The sequence below is a fragment of the Thermoascus crustaceus genome, assembly GCF_041956765.1.
Source record: "Thermoascus crustaceus strain CBS 181.67 unplaced genomic scaffold VTN00scaffold_2, whole genome shotgun sequence".
Lineage (NCBI taxonomy): Eukaryota > Fungi > Ascomycota > Eurotiomycetes > Eurotiales > Thermoascaceae > Thermoascus > Thermoascus crustaceus.
The window spans coordinates 3,880,040-3,904,824 of NW_027192528.1; the positions used below are offsets into that span (position 1 = coordinate 3,880,040).

The window sequence follows — 24,785 nt, forward strand, 5'->3', positions numbered from 1 at the left end:
ATGTATGATACGATATGATACGACTGAACTCGTACATTTCGCGAACGCGCCCTGACATCTCCCGATCTCATGCGCTACGCCATCGCGATAGCCTTAAAATACCTTGAACGACACAGGCTTTTGCAAAGTCAATGACCCAGAGAAGTACGAGATGCTTGACCTGGCATGTTGATCACATCTGAAGTATCATATGTGCCCTTCCTCCCCCTTATGCAATCGCAGTTGCCTCATAGGAGCATTGTACTGTAGGAAATACAGAGGGATCATTCCCGTATTGATCTGTACAAGGCACTGTCTCCCATACTTCCTGTCCCTACCCACAGGGAAATATACCAAGTGGTTTGTAGGTAAAAGGAAATACTGTCTGGTGCCCCTCTTTTTGTTTAGTTTCATTTAGATGGAAGGAAAAAATTGTGTCAGGAATATTAATCCTTTAGATAGAAGGTCATAACTGTATCCCTGCGCTTTTGCTTTATAAGTAATCGTCTTCACGTAAAAAGTAAAAATTCAAGCCTAGGAGGTCTGGGACAGAGAAGTTCAAAAAAGCTTATCGCAAGTATGCGTTGATTGCTACTCTGATGGGGGGAATCCAAGCCCCGGCTGCCGTGAGAGAGACGGCCAATGTTAGCCACCACACCATGTCGGATGTTGTTGGAGTTTTTGTGGGTAGTGTCATATAAAAACGTTTCGTTGTCTTCTCCGGTGGCAATTCTCCACCGTACTTCGTTGGCTCTGTTGGGGGGGGGGGGGCACTAGATGAATTTACGGGAATTGAGCTCTATCTTGGCTTTATTTTCCTAATATCACTAGATGCTGAACCCAAAAAGATCATGGAGAATTTAAATTGCTGGGCTTTGACAATTATGTAGTTGTCTGCAAAGAACAGTGGGTCTCTCGAACATATATTGTTCCGAGCAGAGGATGTAAGTCTCATCAATTGGATATACTCTGACAACAGGATATATTTTATTGAGGTTGGTGTGGAATACTTATATATATTTTAAAGATACTTCTTGTCACAACTTACGTTTTATATATTCTGTTCCTGTTCTACATAAGGCTCATTTATTATTTATTTCGAATGTTTGTTTTATCTTGCCTGTACGCCACATAGATAAATCACCATTCATCTAGTTCGTGCCCCTGAAAATACATTGTAAAAAAAGGGGTTTAGAACTCCTGCTCCTCGTCGCCCGCAATGATGACATTGTTCACCTGTTCTCGAATTAGTGACCTGGCAAAGGGCAGCGTACGGACAGAGACAGAGTTTTACCTTCAGAACCATTCTGCATAGCTGAGTAGCAAGCAGAAGCTGCTGGCGCTTACCGATCAGTGGGTCAATGACGAAGTGCTCCCTCATGTCTTTAATGTGATTTGCATTAGCGATACTTTCATTCACCAAGCGGTCGTTAGTAATGGGAACTTACCATTGCTGCCGGTTGCCATGCAGTCAACACCAAGTCTCGGGTTGTTCTCCTTGACTTGTCTTGACTTGATGGCAGCCAGGGTCTCAATAGGACTGAGGCCAGAGTTCTCGGCGAGGGTCATAGGAACGGAATCCAGAGCATCAGCGAAAGCTCTCATGGCGTACTGCTCAATGCCAGGGCTCTTGACAGCCGCCTCTTCCACTGCAAGGGAGCATGCGATCTCGGCAGCTCCTCCACCGTAGACGACCCGGTTATCTCTAACCAGGTTGCGAACAACGCAAAGAGCATCGTGCAGTGAGCGCTTAGCCTCATCAATGATCTGTTAGGAATAAACAGATGTCAGTAACATCGTGGAACCAGGACACTCAGCGAACTGATTGAAACCAAAGGAAAGGATTGCTGACCATCTTGTTGCTTCCTCTAACGAAGACAGTCACCGCTCGGCTGTTTGCACACTCCTCGATGACAAGCATCTTTTCTCTCGTGGTACCGAAAGTCATCTCTCGGACCAGTCCTGCAGTTCCAAGCTTCTCTGGGCTGAGATCCTCAAAACGCGGGACAATTCTTCCGTTGGTAGCGATGGCGATCAGTTCGATTTCGGGACCCCCAACCCATCGGACGGCAGGCAGATTGTTCTGAAGAAGCAGGTGGTTCGCCTCATCATCGAAACCCCACTGGCAGATGACGAGGTTCGCCCCGGCCTCCTTCAGCTGCTGGATCATTTCTGTGAACTTGTCCTTCTCGTAGGCCTGCAGTTTCTTGAACTCCTCCACTGTTGTGATGTCAAGCTTGTGCTTGGTCTTCGGCTTAGGCGGCTCAAATGGGCATGTCAGAATTGCCAACTTGGCGTCTCTAACCTCGTCCGGCATCTGAGGATGCGAGAAATCTTTGTCCACAATGACACCCTTAACAAGAAGAGAGTCCTCAAGAGAACCGCCCACTTTTCCGTCAACCTTGATCAGCTCGAAGTCGACATCCTTCCGTTCGAGATCGGCCACAGAGAGAACTGCATCAACTGCAATCTTCGCAAACTGGTCATGAGATTTGGAAACACTATTGAAGAAAATTAGCATACTATGCTTAAAGAGTTGAGGCAAGACCTTACATCTTGCTTCCCAAACTTGTCTTCGCGACCTTGATCAGGTTCTCTGTGTTTTCCCTGGTAAACTTGATCTCGTCGCTAATCTTATCAAGCTGAGCAACGGCAATTTCACAAGCGTGGTCGTAGCCGTCCGCTATCCGGATGGGGTGGATTCCCTTATCGATCAGCTCGGAAGCCTGCTCTAACAGAGCAGCAGCCAGCACAACCACACCAGTCGTTCCGTCTCCTATCTCATCATCCTGCGACTTGGAGAGCTCGACAAGGAGCTTGGCGACGTTGTTGGAGATTTCCATCTTCACTCATGGTTTAGTAAGGGTATGAAATGGTCGGAGGCCAAAGGGCGTTAAGGACGGACCTGTGACAGAATCGTAGCACCATCGTTCGTAATAGTGATGTCTCCATCGGGGGAGATCAGAATCTTGTCAAGTCCTCGGGGACCCTGTAATGATAGCTTAGATCGTTGTCCCAGTCCGCAGATCTAACGACCATACCAATGAGGTCTTGACAATGCTGGCAACCGTTTTGGCGGCGACGATGTGCGATTTCACGGCATCGGTACCGTGTTGCCTCTTCTTCTTTCCCTGGCTTTAATGGAATGTCAATGTGAGTATTGAACCTCTCTCCCTCATGGTTTCCAGAAATCGATATAGCTTGGAAACGACGTACTCTCGAACGACGATGAAAGGCCGGCCCTGCTCATCTTTCATCACCGCAGCTGTCGTAAATGGTCAGTACGAAGGAGACTAGACATCGGTTGTATCCCGGAGAGCAGAATGAGTTACCTTGGGACAGATCAAGCTCTGTAGACAGAGATACCGTCAGTGCACGAATTCATAGTGAGGGGTAGTTGGAACATACGCATCGCCATCTTGACGGTGGTCTGCCACGCGGCAGGATTCCCGGGAACAAAACCAAAGGCGCTGACAGCCGGGAGGGTTCAGTGGCACAAGGAAGAAGCTTCCGAGAGAGATTGTAGATCGCGTAAGAGCGGTGCGTTGTGAGATCTAGCCACGGTCTCCGGGCCTGCACACGCATGGACCTTTTGAGAAATTCTGGAGATGCCCAAATCGGGCTAGTGAGCTACTTTCCAAAACGGGTTTGGCGCAGTTCATCTTCCCACGCGACTTCGCGCGACTACTGCACCTCGCGAGGTCCAAGGCGCCTTTCGCCGACTCTGGAGCTCCTCTTTGCGCTCGCTTAATGTACGGGAGTATCTACTTGCGCAGCTGCGCAAGACATCTAATTGCTAAAGGCGGACTCTTATGAGCGCCACTACGCAGTTTTTTTTTTTCGAGCCTTCAAGCTTCCTTCGCTTTTCGGAACCATGCCTCGTGAGGGCCCTCTCAGCCTTGCGCAATTCTATACACGCCGCATTTTGCCATTGATGAAGTCTTCAGAGCGTGTATTTGGCATGTTGAGCTGACTTTGTTGTTCTCAGCCCCCGTGGAACTTTCTGAGGACGAGTCTACCGGCGATGCGATTCCTTACGACAGCTCTGAGAAGGTGAAGAATAACGAGTCCAGCGATGAGGAAAGCGACGAGGAAGAAGGTGACGATGTGTAAGTTGCGCGCACTGCGACTTCAAAGCGGGGAACTAGTGCTTACTGTACCAGCTACGTCGTCGAGAAGATTTTGGGACACGAGTGGATCAAGGTAGGCTACTGAGAAACTACGGCGTGGGATACACTTGAGTTGCTTTGCTGACGTTTTGCCTAGGGCACCTTGATGCTCCAGGTGAAATGGAAGGGATATGATGACCCAAAGGATCAGACGTTGGAGCCGGAGGAGAACTTACTGTACGGTCACCCGGTTCTGAAACTGGCTACTCTTCAAGGTTTGCTAACTTCCAGCTTTCAGGCCTGGCGCAAAGGATCTTCTTAATGAATACTTCGCAGCTCAGGGCGGCCGACCAGAGAAGCCAACCAAGAAGCGAAAGTCCATGGGAGAGGCGAAGCCCACACCCGAAAAGGCCGCGCCAAAGAAACCACGGAAATCACGGGGTGCTGCCGGCACAGAAACGCCCGAGGACAAGGGGAAGGAGAAGGACGACGTGCCCGATTGGGTTCCGAAGGGCAAAAACTGGGAGAAACATGTTGAGAAAGTCGACACTATCGTACGGGACCCCGACACAGGTAACCTCATGGCTTACTTGAAATGGACGAACGGGAAGGTGTCACGGGTGTCGCTAGAAAAGTGCTACGAATCTTGCCCAATGCATGTAAGGCTTTTCCCAATCTTTGTTTTTCTTAACATGGAGGCTCACATTTACCTAGATGCTTCGGTTCTACGAGCAACATCTGTAAGTTCTTCTCCCGAACCTAATCAAGATATATAAGCTCTCTAACAACTGTACAGCGTCTTCAAGGAAGGTTGATTCAGTGGTTGGTCCGTATCGACTCTGAGTTCGATATGCCTGATATTCAGCTGTCACGCCTGTCAACTTCTCTAATAGGATGACCGAAGCTATTCTGCACAATTTTCTTTTTGTCTATTTATCATCTCCGTTTGGATTTAGGTTCACATTGGCTATTACTGTTGCCCTCAGGGCACTACGCATGGGATGGGCGCTCGGTTTCTGTGATATGTTATTTTCCGGGCCGGTAACTTTCAGCTGTGGTCTGCTGTTGTTTGTGATTTTTATTATCCTGATATCGTCTGCAGCCAGATCTCCGTGTAAGCGACCTTTGCTATGATCTCCTGTATTCTGCTTAAGACAGAAGTGGGGAGATTACCTCGCTAGTCAATGAATACAGCTCCCATACATCTTCGACATACGCGTGTGCAGCAGCTTTTCTTTTTGTACCTATAAGTAGGAACAGTATGTGGACAATTGATGTCACTCAATTCTATTCAATTCTCGTAATCTGCAGCCCTGACCATCTCGAGGTATTCAAATCTTCTATTGTACAGTTCCGTCCCGTGCTTCTTCAACAGACGATCGATGTCCCTGGCGTCCGTTCCCTCCAGGCACTTGTCGTCCTCAGGCGTCCATACTCCTCGCATATCCTGCGGGATTCCCTTCCCTGCCACCAGATAGCTAAGCACCTGATCAGCTAGGTCGGGATCCATGCTCGTGCAGCGCAGCGCTTTGATGACTTGACGCTCATTCTTGGCCTTGCCTGTTCTGAGGCGGCTGTCGATCCATTCATCCAAGTCAGGAATAGCATCCTCCGCTCCTTCACCGGGGTCCTCAGTTGCTTCATCATCTTCGGACCCTGGACTGGACGGAGGGAATGGAAGTTCCATAAATAGATTGTCAACATCTTGCGGTGGGGCCGTAAGTACGTCTTGGGTATCCTGAACTTGCCGCGCCGTTTCAAAGCGTTCCTCAGAGTCTGTCTCATCGCTTTCTGTCTCCACGAAGCGTTCATCGTTCTCTTCTTCTTCAATCTTGATTCGGGGCTCCTCTTGGATCGAAGTAATCCGTTTTGGGATAAAGTCTGTGGCTCTTCGTTTGTGATCAGGCCGGTGATCTATGTCGAATCGTAGGTTTTCAGAGACGGCGTCAGTATATTGACGCTTTCTTTTTAGGATACTCTGATTCCTGGAAGTCACTGTGTCCACCTGAGGGTCTCTCCTCGTTAGCGAACTAGATACTGCAGCATTACTCGAGCCTGAAGCTGTTGATGGTGCTTGAAGGCCGCGATGTGCTCTGTCAGGGACGTTAGGTGACTGAAGGTGAAGAGACGGGCTCCTCTGAGCCTGTGGTGATCGTGTACTCCCCTCGTGCATCAAGGACGCTCTGTAAATCTGCCTAGATGGTGTTGTGGGATTATTTACTGTTTGTAGTTGGGAGTCGCTCGATTCAGAGTCCTCGTTTTGAGTTCTTGATGCATCTGTTTCCTTCCTCCTGGACTCGTAAGATGCACCTGCTTGACGAGCAAATGACCGCTCTTTCTCCTGTGCGCGCCTTGGTGAAGCAACCTCAGCACCCTCGGCACCTGTTCTTCTGTCCACTTCTTGACGAGAAGTAGTCTGCTGAGCTGTCGAAGGTGGACCGCCTGGACGTGGTTGACCGCGGAGTCTCTTCAAGTAACGGTCTCGCCACGACTGAAAGGTATGTCGTGGATGCTGGTGTCGTAAGTAACCTGAAGCAGGAAATCTCGACGTGTTTGAAACGAAAGCAAAACAAAGTACCTTTTCCTCAAGCATTTCGTAGATCTTGTTCCCCATGACGGCAGCACCCTGCTTTTCGTAAGGCTGCAACCAATCCCAAAGGATTTGATCGTCCTCTAAGGTATATGGAACTTTAGTGCGCCTTGTCGGTACCCCAGATGCTCCCACAGGGCGGGTTGTGCCTGAAGAACGGCCAGCGCGATAGAGTTCAAGATTTTCCAGTCTTCCATTCTCGATGGATTTCTCCACCCACTGGTACGAATATCTAGGACCAGATTTAAGCAGCGAGCTTAAGGGAGACAGGCATGTTAAAGGCAACTTACGTATCCGGCGCGAGTTCTCTTCTAAGGTGGTCGACCAGTTTGATGTCTGCTTGGTGATCCTGCAGCACTATGACGCCACCGTTGTTCTAACGAAGTTGTTAGGATCGAGCGCATCTTAAGGCTTACATGGTCTATCCATAGTTCTGGGTATAGTCACCTTAATGAGCTCCTTAAACCGGTTTCTCTGAGGGACATTATGTGATAACCAGAATTTCTTTCCCTCAAAAAGAGTACCGGATTCGCCATTAGGGTTAACGCCAGCATATACGACCTTGGCGCTCGCCATGCTCATCAATGCATGCATCTAAATACTATCCGCAGTGTTGGCTCCTGAAGCTCTCTGTCTGGGCAACGAAAGAACGCGTTCTCGCGTTTAGGATAGGAGGCTTAGGACCCACAACGGGATGCCACGTGCGTATGTATAAAAGATTAACTATCATAAAAATCGACGAAGTATTTCCAAAGCCAAAATCCCGAAGAACTCAGGTGAGCAGGAGATAATCCACGGTGAAGACTGAAGTCAGCATAGCTCCTGGAAGTTGGACTCCATGGTAAACTTCCAAGACGCCACGATTTAGCGTTCCCGGAACGTAGAAGATCACGTGAACGGATCCAAGGCAACCGCCGCGGCGCGCCGCTTGATTTCTCGATCGAGCAAAAGAAATAAGAATCCAGCCCCAAACCAATTCTTTATGCTGTTGTAGGAAGTTAATGCTTCCATTCAGTAGCAAGTCTTTATAGTTTAAGACTTGTTCAGACTTTCCCGGGAGTGGTAGGCAACAGCTGTCGACTCAAACTGATGCAAGTTGGCAAACATTTCTAAGAAGGCATACTCTCAGATCTCAGACCAAGAATGGGAGTCCTAAGAAATGTGGCTCTCGTGGTGCTGGGGATCTCCTTCATCACATTTGTAGCTCTTTTCGGGCGTCTTCCGGCTTTGAGGTAGGTCCGATATTTCCTTTCAAGAATGATCGAGCCGAAAGCTTACCAGCAGCTAATCCAGAAAAACGCCGATCGGGTTTCTCCATAGAGCCATTTGGATACACATCCCTAATGGACTCATCTATGTGGATTCTCGCTTACTCGGCGGCCGGGCTTTGTACTGCTGGAATAGGTCTGGCAGATACTTGATGTACGAGAATCATCCACTGGTCCTGGTCAGCTGGCCCGTAAAAGACATGAGCTCTCTCTCTATTTTGCTGACTCTGACATAGATATTTTTTGTTGCTCTTCTATCAACATCAGAGATATTGTTCGTACCTAGTGCATGGTCAAGACTCGGAACAGTACACCGGCTGTGCGTTCCCGTGGTAATAATGCTCCCATATATATTCTTGTATGCCAGCGCGGTTTCCAAGCCCTTCATTGCGCCGGAAAATCATGAAAAGGAGATGAAGCGTTATCCTTATGATCGAGTGCTCTTCCACCCGGGACACCTTTGCCGTACTTGTCGTCTGCTGAAACCTCCGCGAAGCAAGCATTGCAGCCTTTGCAACGCTTGCGTCTCTAGGCATGATCACCACTGTATATGGTTGACTAACTGCGTTGGTCGTGCTAATTATCATTATTTCCTGTTCTTGCTGCTGTCTGTGTCTGTGTTGTTGGTATATGGCGCATATTTGGGATACATGGTTTTGGACGAGACACTACAGAGCGTGATGTCTCCAGGGACGGCGGACCACTGGAGCAAAAATGAAAGCTGGTCGAGTTTTTTCTATCTTTGGGCGGCGGTCATCTCTGACGATATCCGCATCGGAGTGATTTTCCTGCTAGCCCTGATGACAGCACCCCTGGCTTTGGGCTTTCTTCTATATCATATTTATCTAGTTTGGGCGGGAATGACGACGAACGAGACTGCCAAGTGGGGGGATTGGAAAGAGGATGTTGCTGACGGGCTTGTTTTCAAAGCAAGGAGGAGTGATATATGCGGGGGATCCAAGCCTCGAGATGGGTCACTGGAGCCCGACTCGCCTTGGCCCGCGAACAGTGATCAGATTCTGGTTTTGACAGACGGTGAGCCTCCAAGGATCGGGTATGTGCTATCCAGCCGCTCCAATTCAATAATCCAGCCGTCTGATCCGAGTGTTGCGATTGACCCAAGATGGACACGGGTAAGAAGCATGGAAGATGTGGACAACATCTACGACCTTGGATTCTGGCGCAATTTGCGTGATGCCTTGAAGCTACCTGTAAGATAAATAATTCATTCAGATTAGAATAGTTGAAAGGAGATGCGCTCGTTCTCGCTTTTCTTGCATTGTCAGTTTCTTTGTCTAACACTAGAAATAGTGGCGGGGTTTCCTGCGCCCCTCGTAAACAAAAGAAGTGCAACCAATCGCAGCTGCCGGAACCCCCCTCCTTCGGAGACGGAAAAATCCAGCACCAAAAAGCCGCCGCAACTTCTCGAACCTCTCAAGGATCGTCTAGTTAGTGTATCTCGCGGTCCTCACATTCTCGACCGCTGCACGGTTCTCGACGGTTTCGCCCAGCACAGCGCTCGCCACCAAGATGGCCGATAACACTACAGCGGAGGCGAGGCCCAAGTGCACGCCGGCGGAACTGATGTTGAAGGTGATCTTGGCGGGGACCTTGAGCCACTATGAGACTCGTGGGATGATTGACGACAAGCGGCTGGAGCATATGCTCTCTGCTGGAAAGCAGATACTGTACAAAAGCCATCAAGAGAGTGACGTCAGGTATGTATATTCGAGAGACAATTTGCCTGGACTGCAGTCGATACTGACTTGCCATCTTGTGTAGACAAAATCTCGGACTGTCGCCAGACATCTGGCAAGGCCTCACTGATGTGTTGACAAAGGCTATTCCTGTTCTGGAGTCGCAATCTTTTGCCTGGAAGAGTCCGCCATCTGCGAACTATGACCATTCCTCCTCTAACCTTATAGCCCTCAATTACTTTTCCCTCGTCAAGGACATCGAGCGACTGAACGACCTGTGTACGATCGCGCGTAATCTACTTGCAACTACAAAGAAAGCACAAAACCTGGCTGCTGAGAAAGGATTCGACCAGCGGATCTTGGCACTGATCGATACTTGCGTGAGAGTTACTGCGAGAGGCTTTGACGGCGAAACGAATGCCAGGAATGAGGAACGATGGCAGAAAGTGGTCAACCTCTACAAACGCCTATTGATAACTTGTCTCCAGTTCCTTCACAATTTCATTATGCATAATGAGCAGCGGAAACTGGTTCTTTGGCTGGATCTTTTCGGCTACCACTCAACCACCGATTCGAAGGTCATCATACCCATGGAGCCTTTGGACCCTTCGAGTGGCCCGCAAAAAGGCGTTGCACCGATTGTGAAGACTGGCGAGAGGATAGTAAATCCTCCCATTAGGGCTCTCTATGATCAGACGGCCGAGGACCTCTTGCTGGAGACGATTTCCAACTTCCCAAGAGAACCCGCCACCATTAAGGAGGAAGCCGCTATGTTGCTCCTCGCAAATATTAAGGACCATATGGAGAAACTTCTCGGACGAGATCTGATGGAAATTCAAGAAATGGGTAAGGACCCGGAGCAAGTGAAAGAGATTCGTGCTGCCCTTACTGCCATTCTCGGCGCTAAAGTGGATGGGTGGTCAGATCTCAAGGAAAGAGCGCAAGAATTGCCTCCTGCTCTTCCGGAAGACGAGGAACCCCGGAAGAAGCGTATACTTAGCATAGACCGCAGTGCCACGGCAGGATTTCCCCGCACATGTTGGACTGACCTTCCTGATCTCGATGAATATGGTGCCCTTGCAGCAGGTGATGCTCCAGTGACAGAAAAAGATACTAGCCTTCCTCGTTCTGCCCAGTCGGCTGCGGAGACCCTTCAGGAAGCGAAGGATGAGCTTATGGCAAGGTTGCAGGACACATCTCCGGTCATGGGTGAAGGCGAACAACACTACGATGGAGATGGTGGAGCAGCCGGGGAAGACGATGCGCGCAGCCTCGAGGCTGTTGCAGAGGGAAGCATCGAGGAGGAAGAAGAGGACGACGAGGATGAGGATGATGATTACAGGGGCCGACCTGGCGATCAACAGCGCGGCCTGTTGACGGACATCCCCCTGGTGCTGGGTCCTGCAGAGATCGAAGCGCTTCCGATGATTATCCAGGCTGGTATAGTGGATAGCTTTGGGCTTAAGGGTGGAGAGAGAGCGGGTGGCAGGAATATGCAGGCTGTTCGGTGTCATATCCTATTAACTCAGGAGACTGGACGCAATCTCCTTCGAGAGCTCTTGATCTTCATTGCTGCCTGGGACCTCCCCGATGACGAGTTTTACTTCAAGATGATGGTCCAGATTATGGAAGCCGTCCTTAAGAATGGCCTCATGTCTCATGCCTATTCTGACTTTGGCCAGCCGAAGGACATCATCTCTCCCGCCCAAGCTGTCGTCATCAAGATTCTCACTCATATTTTCAGGGCCAAGTACTCACCAACATCCGTCACTGGCTCTGGACAGTCGAGTACCACTAAGAGCCCTGTTCCCCTCTCACGAGTCGACGTCCTTACAGTGCGGTATATATTCACGATTTTCCGCGGCAACATTATCCCCGAAACCTGCGCTCTGATCTACCTCCAGGGTCAGATACGCGCTGGACGTGCTCTCCCGGAGGACTTCCCTCTTAACCTGTGGGATATGGAAAGGGTCTATGAAGGTGTCTATCAATTCCTAGAGTTCTTTGCCGTTCTCACTGAAAACAACGATTGGAAGAATCTTCTCGTGAAGTGGGAGATCGTCTATGACCTGGTTACCCTGATCAAGGAGCTTGAGGCGAGCATCCCCAAGGGCAGCTTGAATTCACTGAGCGCGGCCGCGACTGCAGCATCCGCAGCCCGCAACAGCCCGCCTAAGGAGACGCCGCAGCTATCGTCCACCCCTGCCCCGGTTGCTGTTGAACGTCCCTACGACCCTACTGATCCTGACCCCGCCGACGCTGGTACTGCCAGCGCAGGCTCAGGAGCCGAGTCTCCGCCTATCACCGAAGACCCGTCGGAGTTCGAATGGAGAAACCTCAAGAAGCTTGTGGTTCTCGTTCTGTCATCCCTGGTGTGGAAGTGCCCGGAGGTGCAGAACCAGATCCGGAAGTACGGAGGCGTGGAGACAATCCTCTCCTGCACCAGCTTCGACGCGCACAACCCGTATATCAAGGAGCATGCGGTCATGTGCCTTAAGTTCCTTCTGGAGGGAAACAAGGAGAACCAGAAGGTGGTCGAGGAGCTGGAAGCCAGGGAGGTCGTCAAGGACGAGAGCGGTATATTGGAGAAGAGTGGCTACGAGGCCGTCCTCGACCAGACTGGGAAGCTGACTATCCGGACGAAGGAAGGCAAGGAGACCAAGCCTGACGCGTAAAAAAGTGCAGTACTTGGTCTGCCGTCATGTCACCTGATTATGTGACGATTCATTTCTAGCTGATGCATATTGTATTGACGTCTTTGCGATGCGTAGACTAGCATATACCATGCATTGGTGTGACTTAATAAAACAAAGCAGTTGAAAGAGAATCATGCTTCATCTTTATCATCCGCAGTAAGACCTGATGGTATAGAGATAGGTAAATCAACGCCTCGCCACATGCAGAACATCCCCAAAACAAGTCCGGGAGGAAAGAAATATAAGACCGTCCAACTGACACTGGCCTCTCAAACAAATCATCTCTCTATCACCAAGAAAGCTCCCATTATATTCTTCATCATAAACCATCGTCATCATCACCACCATATCATGACTTATACACCTGGTCACGCATACATCCCATCATAATCATCCTCATCCTCTTCATCCGCAAACCTCCTCTCCATCGCCCTCCTCCTCTCGGCTTCCTTTTCCCGCTCCTTCTTCCCGAAATCCGCCCGGTCCAGCGGACACGTGCCGCGCAGCCGCAGCCAGGGCCGCACGCACTCCAGGTCGAACAGGTGCGTCGGGTGGCAGGGGAGTCTGACGACGAGCGGGTAGGGGTCCTCGAGGAAGGGCGTGTTGCAGATCGGGCAGGTCTGGGACGGTTTGAGGGATGTGCGGGGGATGCGGTCGAGGCCTGTAGTCGATTAACTGTTAGCCTCCTGTTTTGGACGGTTTATATCCAGGGGATATAAGTTTGAAGGTGAGAGTGTGGGATGGATGGCGACTTACCGTCACAAAACTCCTCACTCACGCCCTCGACTTCCCGCGGCGGTGTCTCCGCCTCGCGGAGCAGTGCGGTGATCATCTCTGAGAGGAGACCCCCACCCTCTCCTTGACCATCACCATTCTGACCACCACCAACCTCAAGATTCCGCCGCATAACATCAAACGCCTCCGCGAGCGAGCGGAACGCGGCGCTCACGTCTGCCGGGACCGGGACCGCGTGTATCCGCGTCCGGGACTCTGCGGGGCGCGGGGAGATCTCTGAGAGGGTCGCGAAGAAGGTGGAGAGGTCGGGACGGCGGGGGCGGGTTGTGGTTGTGTTTTGTTGTTGTTCGGAGGTGGTGTTGTGTTCGACTGTGAGGGAGAAAGGAAGGGGCTGTGTTAGTAACTAACTGCAATAGGAGGAAGAGGAGGGGAGGGACGGAGAAAGTATGGGAGGTAGTACGTACTCTCGTAGGAGGCCATTTTGGCTTCAGGAAGATTGGAAGACTGACTGCTGAGTTTCTCGTTCCTTGTCCAGGATTCAGGAACAAGAACCTAGACCGGACTGGGGAAAGTAAAAAAGAAGCTCGAATTCAATATGTACAGTACGGAACTTGGAGGGTATATGGCGTGTCTGGAGTGCCCTTCAAAGAGAGAGCGTGCTGCAATTGCTGTCTTTTTCTCGCAGAAGTTTATCGCGGGGTCGGTGGGCGATAAGATGCCATGTGCGGAGGCAGACAACTGGACGCGCATCCGCGGTTCTCGATTACCCAGTTGGGAGATGTCTCCACATCCAAGCTCTATGTGGCGCTGCAAGAACAAGAATATTGTTTTGATGCTCTATACTTTTCCAATTCTTTATCTCATTCTTCTCCTTCGAGTTGGCGTTTAATAAAAAAAAATTCTCTTTTTCTGTCTCAACCAACGTGCTATATTAAGATCTCGTTTCTGTGTCACTTACTGGAACGTGTTCAGCACATCTGTCTACCTCCCTACCCATCAGGAAAATAACAGGAGTAATGCACACGAAGAAGCGTGACTCTATTCAATAATTAAAGTCCTCATAAACGACTGTCTTTCCAGCCAACCAGTTCAGAACCGCCGTCTTGAGAGAGGTACCAGCACACAGATACCACTCTTCAGCACCGGGCACGTCAAGGTCTCTAGCATCGAGTCTACGACGTTCAACCCGCGCTCCAGACGCAGTCACCGTAGCTAGCAGCTTCTCGTCTTCTAGGCTCTTCCCTACATCAGCAATCCCTGTGACAAACAGGACCGTCGAACCCGGCAGCTGCGGAAACCGCTGGAACGTGTCCTGCACCAGGTCGATATCCTTGACAGATAAGGACCACAGGAGATGGAGACGCAAGATATCAATCCCAGGCAGCTGGGCGAGGAGTGGAGTGATCCCAATTCCACCGGCTATAAAGGGGAAGACGACGCCTCCGGTCTTGTCTTCTAACCTGAAGCTCCCTCCGAAGCCCTTTAGGGGAATCTCCAGCCTGTGGCGCTCGCTGCTTCGGAACAGAAGACTCGTCGCATTTCCGTGTTTCCGGGCCGTGATCTCGAACTCATCATTGGGGAGTCCTCTTCCGGGGTACGATGAGATGGTAAATGCGCGGACGTAGTCGTCATTGATGCTCGTGGGGTCGCCGTCGCACATGTGACTGTAGCCCATGTCAAGCTCATCCTTGAAAGAAAATATTGCATACTGTCCTGGGCTCCATTTTCCGATCTGTTTGCTTGGGTCTGATATCCTGAAGCGAAAACGATTTATGGAGGGTGCCAGTTCTTCCTTCTTCACAAGCAGCGCCGTCGCTGATGGCTCGTCAGAGCCCTGAGCGGACGGACTCTCCTTTTCTGTGCTCAGATACCGCACAGCGGGATTGTAAGGAGAGGGCTGCCCTGCTGTCCCGCGGAAAGCCAGGCTCTTTCCCACGTATCGCGCGGCGGTGATGGTGACTTTTACCGCGAGATTCGACCTCGGTAAGAGCGTAGCTGCATCCTTGCCAACTAAGATTTCCGCTTTTCCTGTGACATAGAGAGCGTCGCCGGTTTCGAAGTCTGGAAACACGTAGCCTGCGAGAGGAGTAGTTTGCAGGTTGCCTAGCGTCTGATACAATCGGTTGCCGGAATATTCTGGGTAGATAAGAACAGCGCCACTAGGATCGTTGGAGATGACTCGAACGAAGCCCGGGGCTCCGCCACGTATATTGGTGTCCATACTTGAAGTATGGTGGCATGAGGAGACGAACAGACAGTCGGCACGGTTCAGAAGATCGATGCCCTGCTGGGGCAGCTGAGGGGAATCAGACACCAGCCTTGGCTCTGGCAGAGCTGGTGTTATCTGCTTTTTATTCAGATATTTTGGACAGTTGCCTAACAATCTTGAGCTCCTATTCCCAGAGATAGTAGTCGAATTCGATCTACTCACCCAAGCTCTCCTCAATTTTCACAACCAATTGGACTTTCCCCTTGGTTTCGGAATCCTTCAAGTTTTCTGTCTTCTCTTCCGATTCAAAGGGAGCCATTGACCCTACAACCATCCTGCCATACAGCTTCACTCTCTTCCTAGTTTCCAAGTCGACGGTCAGTCCTGATACCATCCTCCCTTCGCCCTCTTCCTTGACCACTTCGCCATCCGCTTTATCTCCAAGCAGAGCTCCTACCACTGGATCATTAGCTCGATCTACTAGGGCTCTGATCCCGATGATGGACTGCGCAATCTGGCCAGCAAAGCCTGCTTCTCCGCCCCAGAGCGTCGACCACGGGCGGCCCTCTTTGTCCAGCGTTCCAAGTGCTAGAAGTGGTGACTTGCTCAGCAGGTACGCTGCACCCGAGGTGAGGTAGGGGGCAGTTGGGTTTTCGGTGCGCGGGATACGCAGGAGGTTGTGTATCTTCTGCTCGCCGTCATGCCATGGGACGCTGTCTGCCATGACGAAGGCCATGGTATTCGATATGAAAGGAAAAGCAGACGATATGAAGGAAGTCAACTGCGGCACGAATCTAGAGAACCTGGCTTCCGATGATATCTGTATTCAACGGGTTGAATCAAGAGGCCAGAAATTGTCAGATGTTTTGTATGTACATCGATTGCGCGATACGAGCGAACTCAGCAGCTGACATAGGACGAAATTGCTGCTTTCAAATAAAATAAATTTAATCCAGGAGGAACCAAAAATCGTATGAAGACATCATAAATAAGGAGTCTGGGCATTCTCGGCTACTGGGCGCCATTTTTTTGCGGGGTTTGGAAGACGGAGGGGCATGTAAATGCCGAACTGGAGGCCAAGGCTTGGACGGGGTTAGCATTCTCATATCAAGGAGGAATGGTTGCTGATGGTGGAAAGTTAAAGAGAGTAACATTGAGCAGCCAAGACAAGCTGGCGATGTGGACTCATCTGGGGAAACCTTCTCCGTCAGCATCAGAAGAGACTCTGAACCGTCGCACCTTGAGAACTGGTCTGAGGCGCAGTGGTGGAGTATGCGGAGTGGTAGGTGTAGCAAGGTCAGACGGAGGTCTGGTCTGCTTGGCCTGTTCTTTCTTTTAGAGCTCCCCACCGCCCCAATCCCAGACGTCGTCGCATGTCACATAGGCTTGCGGATCAATCGGTATCAGAGCAGTAAGAGAAAAGACGTACAGAGAAGTCAATGGCATCGGAATGCAATATCTGCTTCTGCAGACTTTTCTGGAAGCGGTCAACAAATAACTATGGCCCATCAAAGCAGCGCACGAGGTGGAGGGGCTCCATGCGGTGGAGATGGAGATCTTTCTTTGGCAGCATCTGAAGGTCTGGGCGGTGGCTCTGGCGGTCGATCTGCCCGCTGATTCGGTGTTGCGACCTGCGACACCCAGCCGCATGCACACGACGCCTGTCTCATGTCCATCTCGCGGTTCTCTTTTCCTTTGATTTTGTATTTTTCTCTGCTTCCTCTTTAACAACCTTGACCTATCATCTACCTTTGCTCCCTGTTCCTTTTCTCAAAATAATCCGTCCCTCGTCCGGGGGGACTTCCTACCGCTACTCCTCCGTATACATCTCGAGCCGTGCGCTCGAGCGTGAAGTACTATTGCATCACCAACTTGACTGTTACGGAAAGTCATCAACAACATCATCAAGATGAGGCTGAGGAGCGCGACGCGGCCTTCAGCCTATCCGCCTGTGCCATTCCATTCCATCAGGGCATTTGCTCTGATCTCGTCGCTCATTGTGGCTGCTATCATGTTCTTCTTCATGTACCACCTGCGGAATGATGGATTTAAGCTGCCATGGACGTTCCTTGTGGTGAGTAGCTGAAGATACATATAGAAATAATCCACGAAGCACTCAGCTAATTGTACCTGTTTCCTCCATCCAGCTAACAGCAACCTCCCTCCTCACCGTCGTCAACTTCGTCTTCAGCTCCCTCGTCCACTGCTGCAACCACGGCATGCCGCCCCTCCTCTCCCTGATCTTCAACTCCCTCCTCCTCTTCCTCTGGACCATCTCCCTCGGCCTCCTCAGCTGGAGCATGTCCGGCACGCTCCTGACCTCCTGCACCACCGACACGTGGGGCACCTCAACGGGCGTCATGGTCTGCCGCATCTACAAGGTCTTGTTCACCTTCACCGTGCTCGCGTTTATCATGCACCTCGCGGCCGTCGTCCTCGACGTCATCGTCCGCCGCCGCCAGCGCTCCCTCGGCGAGTACGACGCCATGTACTCGGACGCCATGCTCGGAGACGTCAAGCTCGCGGGCCAGCAGCAGCGCGGCAGCATGGCCTCGAGCACGAACCTGAACGACCCGACCATCGACGCGTACAATGCCTTCGGCACGGCCCGTCCTCTGCCAGAGCCTCCCACCAGGAGACAGCCGATCCCGCAGCCCTTGTACATGGAGCGTTTCCATGCCGGCGAGGCGCAGGACCACTACGAGACGGCGCCCACGCGCGGCGTCAGCAACGCTTGGTCTGGTTCGGAGTACTCTGGGTACTCTGGATCCACGTTGCGGGTCGACAATTTCGCTTCGTACAGCCATCCCCCGGAGCAGACGCGGTATGACCCGGCGGATTACCGATAATTCTGTGCCTCCCTCTTATTCTCCCTCACCTTTTCTGGGAATCACACTTCGTTGCATTCCCGCAGTCTCCCTCGTTTATGAAATCTCGGGAAATGCAGATCTCTATCTCACGAGCAACTTTTTATGGTATTGAAAGGCCTCTCCAGCGTGTTCCAATATCTATTTTCCTGTGGGACGGGCGGCTGGTCTACGTCATGTATCCGTTTTCATATCAAGGTCAAACATCTCATGTAGCTTTTCTTTTCGGAAAGAACAAAACTCTGTTTGGGCATTTTTCTTGCATTTCTTTTTTTTTTCTTAATTGATGGACTGAATGGGGCATGGGTCGTGGGTCGTGATGTACATAGCTACCTAGTTCATACTTTAGGTACCAAACTAACTTTGACGAATCGATACGAGAACGAGAATTACCTTCCATGGGCTGCTCCTTGTTTCTAGTTGTTTAATGAATAGAAGATAAGATACCCCATCTGATCAGTCGAAAGTCATTGATTCTCATATCTTTTTTTCCCCATCGTCTTCATATAATATAATATAGAATATTAGATATGACTTCTTACGTTTTCCGGCTCATTCCTAATCGAAAGTGGATTTCTGCCGGGTTAGAGAGGGAAGCTACTCGATGCAATAACACATACACTCGTTAGATCCGGAGGGATGAACGGACAAACAGATGGGATTGTATTCAATCGGAAAAATATTAATTTTAATGGTATATCGCGGACGGGATTTTCAGCAACAACATGGACATATAATATAGATCCATTACATGATGACCTCGTTGGCGACGTCCTAGTAGCATGTACGTTAGCATTCCATACACATATGTATAATAAGTAATAATAGGATTGTCGACAAACGTACCCTCTTCAACTCCTTAAACGGCAAGCAGACACAGTTCTGCACGCGCACCTCATCGCCCACCACGCACTCCTTTCCCAGGATTGTGATGCTCTGCACCTTGACCCCGTTCTTGACGATGCTCGTCGAATGGCTGTTCAGTGGTGTCGGGGTGCCCTCCACGCGCGCCCACGCGCCCACACGGCTGTTCCACCCGATTATCGAGTGCAGTACGCACGCGTCGTGCTTGATCTCGGAGTCCTCGAGAACGATGGCGTCCTTGACGCGTGCTCCAGCCCCGATGACCACGCGGGGACCGATGGACACGTTGGGACCCAGCTTGGCGGTCGGGTCGACCGTCGCGGTGGGGTGGATGAAGACGGGGGGCACGATGTTGGCGGAAGGAGGGGTGATTTCCTCCGAGCCGGCCTGGAAGGCCTTCTGGAGGTAGAGGGCGTTGGCGGGAACGGCAGATCCGGCCGTCTTGATCTGCCGCCAGAAGTCCTTGGTCTCGTGGACGAAGAAGCGGTTGCTGTCAGCTAGGTCGGAGAGGATGTCCTGCTCCAGGCGGAGGACCTCACTGCGCTCGCCCTCCTCGTCGTCTGCCGCCGCCGCGACGAAGGAGTCGAGGTTTTCGGACGAGGGGTACGAAACGAGGCGGGGGCGGGTGGTGCGGCGCTTGATGGCGCTGCGGATGGAGGGGAAGATGCACTCCGTCGCAAACAGGTAGACACCGCAGTTGATCAGGTTGGAGATATGCGACTCGGGCTTCTCGACGTAGTGCAGGACACGCTTGGTGTGCGAGTCGGAGACAATGCAACCAAAGTTGGTTGCGGCCTCGTTGCTGACCCTTGTACCCAGGATGACCGCCTCTGCATCCTTCTCTTCGAACAGCTTCAGCATCTCTCCCAGCGGGAAGGAGCAGCACACATCGGCGTTTAGAACGAAGAATCGCTCGGGACGCCCCTTCAGGATGGCATCGCGGAAGTGGTACAGTCCTCCAGCCGTGCCCAGCGCGGTGTATTCTCGCAGGTACTGGATGCGGAACTGGGGGAACTCCTTGGCGGAGTCCTTGATGAAGTCGCGGAAGACGGTCTCATCGTAGTAGCCGACCAGAATGACTTCGCGGAGGCCGGGAACCTTTGCGAGGGCCTTGAGGCAGTGGTAGATGATGGGGTGACCGGCGACTTCGAAAAGGGGCTGTACGCAACAGTATACTTCCCGTCAGCTAGCTGTCCGCAACAGAAGAGCGGGGTGTTGAATAGGACACATTGGATGTACAGACCTTGGGGACGTCAAGCGACAATGGCCTGAAACGAGTACCTCTGGACGGACCACCAACCTGTAGTGAAGCTCCTTGTTAGCAGCGCCTGAAGATCAGTAAAGTAGAGGCATCCATACCAAGATCACGGCCTTGGTTGAGGTGGTGCCGTGGTCTCTGATCGGCACTTGGAGCATGGGGACGACGTTGACGAACGTAACAGGAGCTGCAGGAGATGTGATTTTGCGTATTTCCTCACGACCGAGGCCTTCAGGCACAGAAGTCGAGTTCAAAGGCCAGAGAGCTGGCGAAGGAGGTCAACAGATTGCCACGAAGCCGTAGCTCAACCTCCCGCAACGGGACCCCGGGTTCCTCGTGCGGCGTCTGGCTCGCGCCCCGCTTGGGCATGCGCTCGCTTAGTTCGGTTAGTGGTCAGGCACCTCACGTCCTTAGTCCGGCCTAGTCCAGCCTCTGCCCCATGCGGCGGTGAGCCTGCGTTCATCTAGGAGACATCAACGTTTGGGCTGAAGTCCAGCCACCCTTATACTCTTTTGTCCTAATATCTGTCTGCTGATGCCTTTGTACTGGTCTGTTCTTGCTCTCAATTCACATTGCTTAACATTGGTGTCATGACACTTTACTTCACTGGCAATTCCTCAAATACCATCATTCCGGAAGCATAAGTTTTGACGAGAAATATCCACCCCTGCAACTGTGTAAAAATAATTGATAGCTTATATTTTATTGAGAAGCAAATATGGAGTCTCTCGTGACTTGGCAGCCGTCGCTTCTTACAGGACTTTACATACCACGCTCAACCTCAACCTCCGGGCTGCTTGGATAGTCACCCCGTAATTCTATGCAGGGGAAAAGACATGTTGAATACAACTTAAGGATGCCGTCTCCGACTGGCTAACAGACCCTTGTTCTGCGACAGGATGGCACGTTGTGCTGCTGTTAGCTCTGAGAGACTGTAGACAGAGTGTTGTATACCTCTCACCTTGTTTGCTGTGCTTGCCTACGCGCGGTTGGATTTACTTCGCAATGATATCCAGAGGCCTCCCACCAACAATTACAGCGGCGGGCTTCACACTCCTGAGTTTGCTGTATAAATAACACAGCAGAACCCCTTTCCTTTCTTCACTCATTCCTCTGCTTTCTTTCGTCCAGTTGCCTGGACGGGCCTGATCCCATTCCTGGTCAGCTCAACACTCTTGTATTCTTTCATCACTTACTTCACCTATTCTCAGCTCCTTTCTTTCCTTTAAAAGACTCCTTTGTGTCCATCCTTGTGTGGAAACACTCCCAGTCTTCTTCATCCCATCTCATTGCTTGTCCCGGAGTCCATTGTGTTAGTCAAGTTGACCGGCCAACTTGTTCTTTCACCCTACAGTATCTTCCTCTGAGCCCCATCAATATTTAAACCTGTCCCCTATCTCTCTGCTTTTCTAGCCACCAATCTGGGGATGTTCTCAATCATGCTCCAACCGCAGAAGTCACCGACTCCAGATATTAAGTTCTCCTCTGAAAAGGGGAGCCTCTCAACTCCAAGTGGGTGACGGTTTCTCTCATAGTCGGTTCATTCCAGATGGCTTATTTATTCCTTAGCTACGATGCAGGACTCCAGTTCCAACGTCAGCCCTGCCGGCCAGCAGCTCAGGGGGACAATCTCCAGGGAGTCTGAACACGATCTTATGGCTCCCACCGATTCCATTAATCTCATATCTCATGATATGAAGACGCTGGTGAGAAAGATCCAGGATCTGCGCCACCTCGGTATTGAGGACAGCAAGATCGCCCTCCCAAAGATCTGTGTTGTTGGAGACCAGAGTACCGGTAAGAGTTCGCTCATCGAAGGCATGAGTGAAATTAAGGTCCCGAGAAGCTCTGGCACCTGCACGCGTTGCCCTATGGAGATCAACCTGTCTGAAAGCGAACTGACAAAGCCGTGGACTTGTCGCATTCTTCTCTCTAGGAAGTATATGTACGATGGGTCGCGGAAAATCACAAAACTACCGAAAAAGTCGCAGCCACTCGGCCCTTGGATCGAACAAGATGAGGAAGAGGAGCTGTTTGCTGTGTTGAACGACAAGGCGCAAGTCCCAGAAGCTTTGAAATCGGCTCAGCTTGCCATCCTCAATCCTGGACGACCGTCTACAGACTATATCCCCGGTCAAGCTTTACAGGCCGACGCGAATTACTACCAGGTCAAGTTCTCTCCAAACGTAGTTCGTCTGGATATATCGGCGCCAAACTTCCCGAATTTATCCTTTTACGATCTGCCTGGGGTGATCAGCCAAGCAGAGTTCGATGATGAGCGGTACCTTGTCACGCTTGTTGAGAATCTTGTCAAGGAATACATTTCGCAGGAGAATTGTATCGTTCTTCTCACCTTGCCTATGACGGATGATGCGACAAACTCGAGCGCTGCACGGATTGTAAGAGACGTACCAGGTGCAAAGTCCAGGACGCTTGGGGTCTTGACCAAGCCTGATCGTGTGCAGGTCGGCGAGTCCTACGATCAGTGGACCGATATCCTCGAAGGGAACAAGTTCTCACTCGGCCATGGCTACTATGTTGTTATGAACAACCCAGAGCCTTTAATCGAACACTCTCAGGCCCGTGAAGAGGAGACCCAGTTTTTTGCTTCGCACCCCTGGTGCACGGTGTTCGCGGAGTTTCAGGAGAGATTTGGGACCAGAAAGCTTCAGACGGCTCTGTCAGGTCTCCTTCTCGATCAGATTCAGGGCTGTCTTCCTCAAGTTATCCAGCAGATCGACGAGAAAGCCGAGCGGATTGATGCTGAACTTCAAAACCTACCTGATCCTCCATCGGCGAATATTCCATATATTCTGTGCGGCAAGCTCAACATGTTCAAGGATCAAATCCGGGCGCACGTCGACGGAGGTTCCTCAAAGTATCCACTGCAAAAGATCTGGGGCCGTATTGCAGTCGACTTTAAGCTGTCTCTAGCCTACACACGTCCAAACGTCAAACTGTTGGCTGATTCAGATTCTATTACGCTTCAACTTGGTCAGCCCAACGGCGGAGATTCTGACTGCGAGATGACATCTATCCGATATTCGATGAAGCGTAAGACGCGGTGTGACAATGGCTCACCTGACGTTAAGGTAAAGCAGCAAGTCACAAGACGGACTCAATATGCCACGACGCATTTTGTGCACTTCAGCGGTATGTGGGCACGCTTTCAGACTGGGGGATTGGATACTAATAGTTACTCTCAGAGCCTGCCAAAGTCTTCACATGGGAAGAAATCAGAGACATAAACGAGGACTCATACCGCGCTGGACTTCCCGATCAGACGGATCCCAAAGCAATCGAGATCATGAACCAGATCAGCGTCCAGCATTGGGACAAACCGATGAGTGTTTTCTTGGCCGTCAGCCACAAACTCGTAAAGGATATGCTGATGGAGCAACTGCAATACATCTTTTCTCAATACTATCAGACCGGCCTTTACAGGGAGCTTAAGCGGATAATTGAGAACTACCTTGAAACACTCAAGAGGGAACATCACCGCTATGCCTTCGAGATCTATAGCATTGAACGAAACAAGCCTTTCACGATGGCAACACTGTCTTTGGAACTAGCACGGAAGGAGGCACTTGAGTTCCTCAGTAACCGTCGCAACAATGCAAGGGCTCAACGTTACCTGGACCTTCAAGGAAAGTTTCCGCAGGGTGATCCGAAGAGGAAAACAGAACTCGAGAAAATCACCGAGGCACAACTGGGTCCCGACAAGTTTGTACAAGAGCTCAGGATGATGTCCGTAAGTGATGCTGACTACCTTTTATCGCCAGCTTCATGAGTTTAACTGACGGTCACTAGACTGTGAGAGGCTACTACGAAGTTGCCAGCTCCCGTTTTGTCGATTCCATCTGCCAGAGCGTCCATACAAAGTTGTTCACGAAGTGCCGCGATGAACTTATTCAGATCATCGAACAGGAGTTGGGTATTTTCAAGAATAACGGTACAGTCTACAGCATCCTAACACATGGGAATTCTTTTATTACTGACACAGGGGCTCTTCAAGCATTGGAGCGCTGCATGGAACTCATGGCAGAGGATCCGGAACGCCAGCGACGCCGCCAATACCTCGTTAAGGAGAGACAGAAATTGACAAAGGCACAAGAATGGCTGCAGTCCTCGGCCAAGAAGGAGGACTCGGATATAGGCGATACCAAACCCCCATTTGCTGTCGCTTGAGATTCACCTTGAGACGAGCATTCGGTGAACCTTGTGTGCTTTGACTGACTTCGGCTTTCCGTCTTGAATACATAGGACTTTCTTGTGGAAAGACTCATTGGAACGATTTCTCGTGTTGGAAAATGACGCTATGTGAGGGGATGTTGGTAGGTGGCTATGGCCGGCGTTTTGCTGCCGTCATCCTAGTACCTTCTGTGTTGTCTTATTGTCTCTTTAAGTCTTGGAAGGAGGTGCCCATTGTCGTCCCTTAATGTACTATCTCACCGTCAAAGGGAATCCGAACAGTCGGAGAAGGGAATGTTGACGTCTAACACGGTGAAAGCAT

General features: G+C 50.9%; 9 protein-coding genes across 9 annotated transcripts; 4 read left to right on the forward strand and 5 right to left on the reverse strand.

Moving 5' to 3' along the window:
• Positions 1–1,170: 1,170 nt before the first annotated feature.
• On the reverse strand, positions 1,171–3,397 carry VTN00DRAFT_4906 (uncharacterized protein; the record flags this gene model as incomplete). The annotated part of the gene is made up of 10 exons (XM_069431380.1): positions 1,171–1,215; positions 1,274–1,362; positions 1,428–1,746; positions 1,832–2,480; positions 2,533–2,822; positions 2,885–2,968; positions 3,021–3,114; positions 3,196–3,244; positions 3,312–3,329; positions 3,388–3,397. 10 exons carry the CDS (start codon positions 3,395–3,397, stop codon positions 1,171–1,173), a joined length of 1,647 nt encoding a protein of 548 aa, XP_069290421.1.
• A 456-nt stretch (positions 3,398–3,853) lies between these two features.
• On the forward strand, positions 3,854–4,903 carry VTN00DRAFT_4907 (uncharacterized protein; the record flags this gene model as incomplete). The annotated part of the gene is made up of 7 exons (XM_069431381.1): positions 3,854–3,860; positions 3,968–4,088; positions 4,143–4,182; positions 4,246–4,325; positions 4,387–4,747; positions 4,803–4,828; positions 4,885–4,903. The coding sequence occupies 7 exons, from the start codon at positions 3,854–3,856 to the stop codon at positions 4,901–4,903; spliced, it is 654 nt and encodes a 217-aa protein (XP_069290422.1).
• Positions 4,904–5,379: 476 nt separating this feature from the next.
• On the reverse strand, positions 5,380–7,272 carry VTN00DRAFT_4908 (uncharacterized protein; the record flags this gene model as incomplete). The annotated part of the gene is made up of 4 exons (XM_069431382.1): positions 5,380–6,600; positions 6,667–6,910; positions 6,969–7,054; positions 7,126–7,272. The coding sequence occupies 4 exons, from the start codon at positions 7,270–7,272 to the stop codon at positions 5,380–5,382; spliced, it is 1,698 nt and encodes a 565-aa protein (XP_069290423.1).
• A 2,204-nt stretch (positions 7,273–9,476) lies between these two features.
• Positions 9,477–12,318, forward strand: VTN00DRAFT_4909 (uncharacterized protein; the record flags this gene model as incomplete). Its single annotated transcript, XM_069431383.1, has 2 exons — positions 9,477–9,664; positions 9,729–12,318. The coding sequence occupies 2 exons, from the start codon at positions 9,477–9,479 to the stop codon at positions 12,316–12,318; spliced, it is 2,778 nt and encodes a 925-aa protein (XP_069290424.1).
• Positions 12,319–12,707: 389 nt separating this feature from the next.
• Positions 12,708–13,554, reverse strand: VTN00DRAFT_4910 (uncharacterized protein; the record flags this gene model as incomplete). The annotated part of the gene is made up of 3 exons (XM_069431385.1): positions 12,708–13,000; positions 13,096–13,443; positions 13,539–13,554. 3 exons carry the CDS (start codon positions 13,552–13,554, stop codon positions 12,708–12,710), a joined length of 657 nt encoding a protein of 218 aa, XP_069290425.1.
• A 562-nt stretch (positions 13,555–14,116) lies between these two features.
• VTN00DRAFT_4911 (uncharacterized protein) lies at positions 14,117–16,019 on the reverse strand (the record flags this gene model as incomplete). The annotated part of the gene is made up of 2 exons (XM_069431386.1): positions 14,117–15,450; positions 15,506–16,019. 2 exons carry the CDS (start codon positions 16,017–16,019, stop codon positions 14,117–14,119), a joined length of 1,848 nt encoding a protein of 615 aa, XP_069290426.1.
• A 1,173-nt stretch (positions 16,020–17,192) lies between these two features.
• Positions 17,193–18,132, forward strand: VTN00DRAFT_4912 (uncharacterized protein; the record flags this gene model as incomplete). Its single annotated transcript, XM_069431387.1, has 2 exons — positions 17,193–17,357; positions 17,431–18,132. The coding sequence occupies 2 exons, from the start codon at positions 17,193–17,195 to the stop codon at positions 18,130–18,132; spliced, it is 867 nt and encodes a 288-aa protein (XP_069290427.1).
• Positions 18,133–18,897: 765 nt separating this feature from the next.
• On the reverse strand, positions 18,898–20,641 carry VTN00DRAFT_4913 (uncharacterized protein; the record flags this gene model as incomplete). The annotated part of the gene is made up of 5 exons (XM_069431388.1): positions 18,898–18,924; positions 18,997–20,172; positions 20,258–20,314; positions 20,374–20,459; positions 20,512–20,641. The coding sequence occupies 5 exons, from the start codon at positions 20,639–20,641 to the stop codon at positions 18,898–18,900; spliced, it is 1,476 nt and encodes a 491-aa protein (XP_069290428.1).
• A 1,058-nt stretch (positions 20,642–21,699) lies between these two features.
• VTN00DRAFT_4914 (uncharacterized protein) lies at positions 21,700–24,460 on the forward strand (the record flags this gene model as incomplete). Its single annotated transcript, XM_069431389.1, has 5 exons — positions 21,700–21,784; positions 21,842–23,425; positions 23,479–24,023; positions 24,083–24,224; positions 24,276–24,460. 5 exons carry the CDS (start codon positions 21,700–21,702, stop codon positions 24,458–24,460), a joined length of 2,541 nt encoding a protein of 846 aa, XP_069290429.1.
• Between the last annotated feature and the right edge of the window lie 325 nt (positions 24,461–24,785).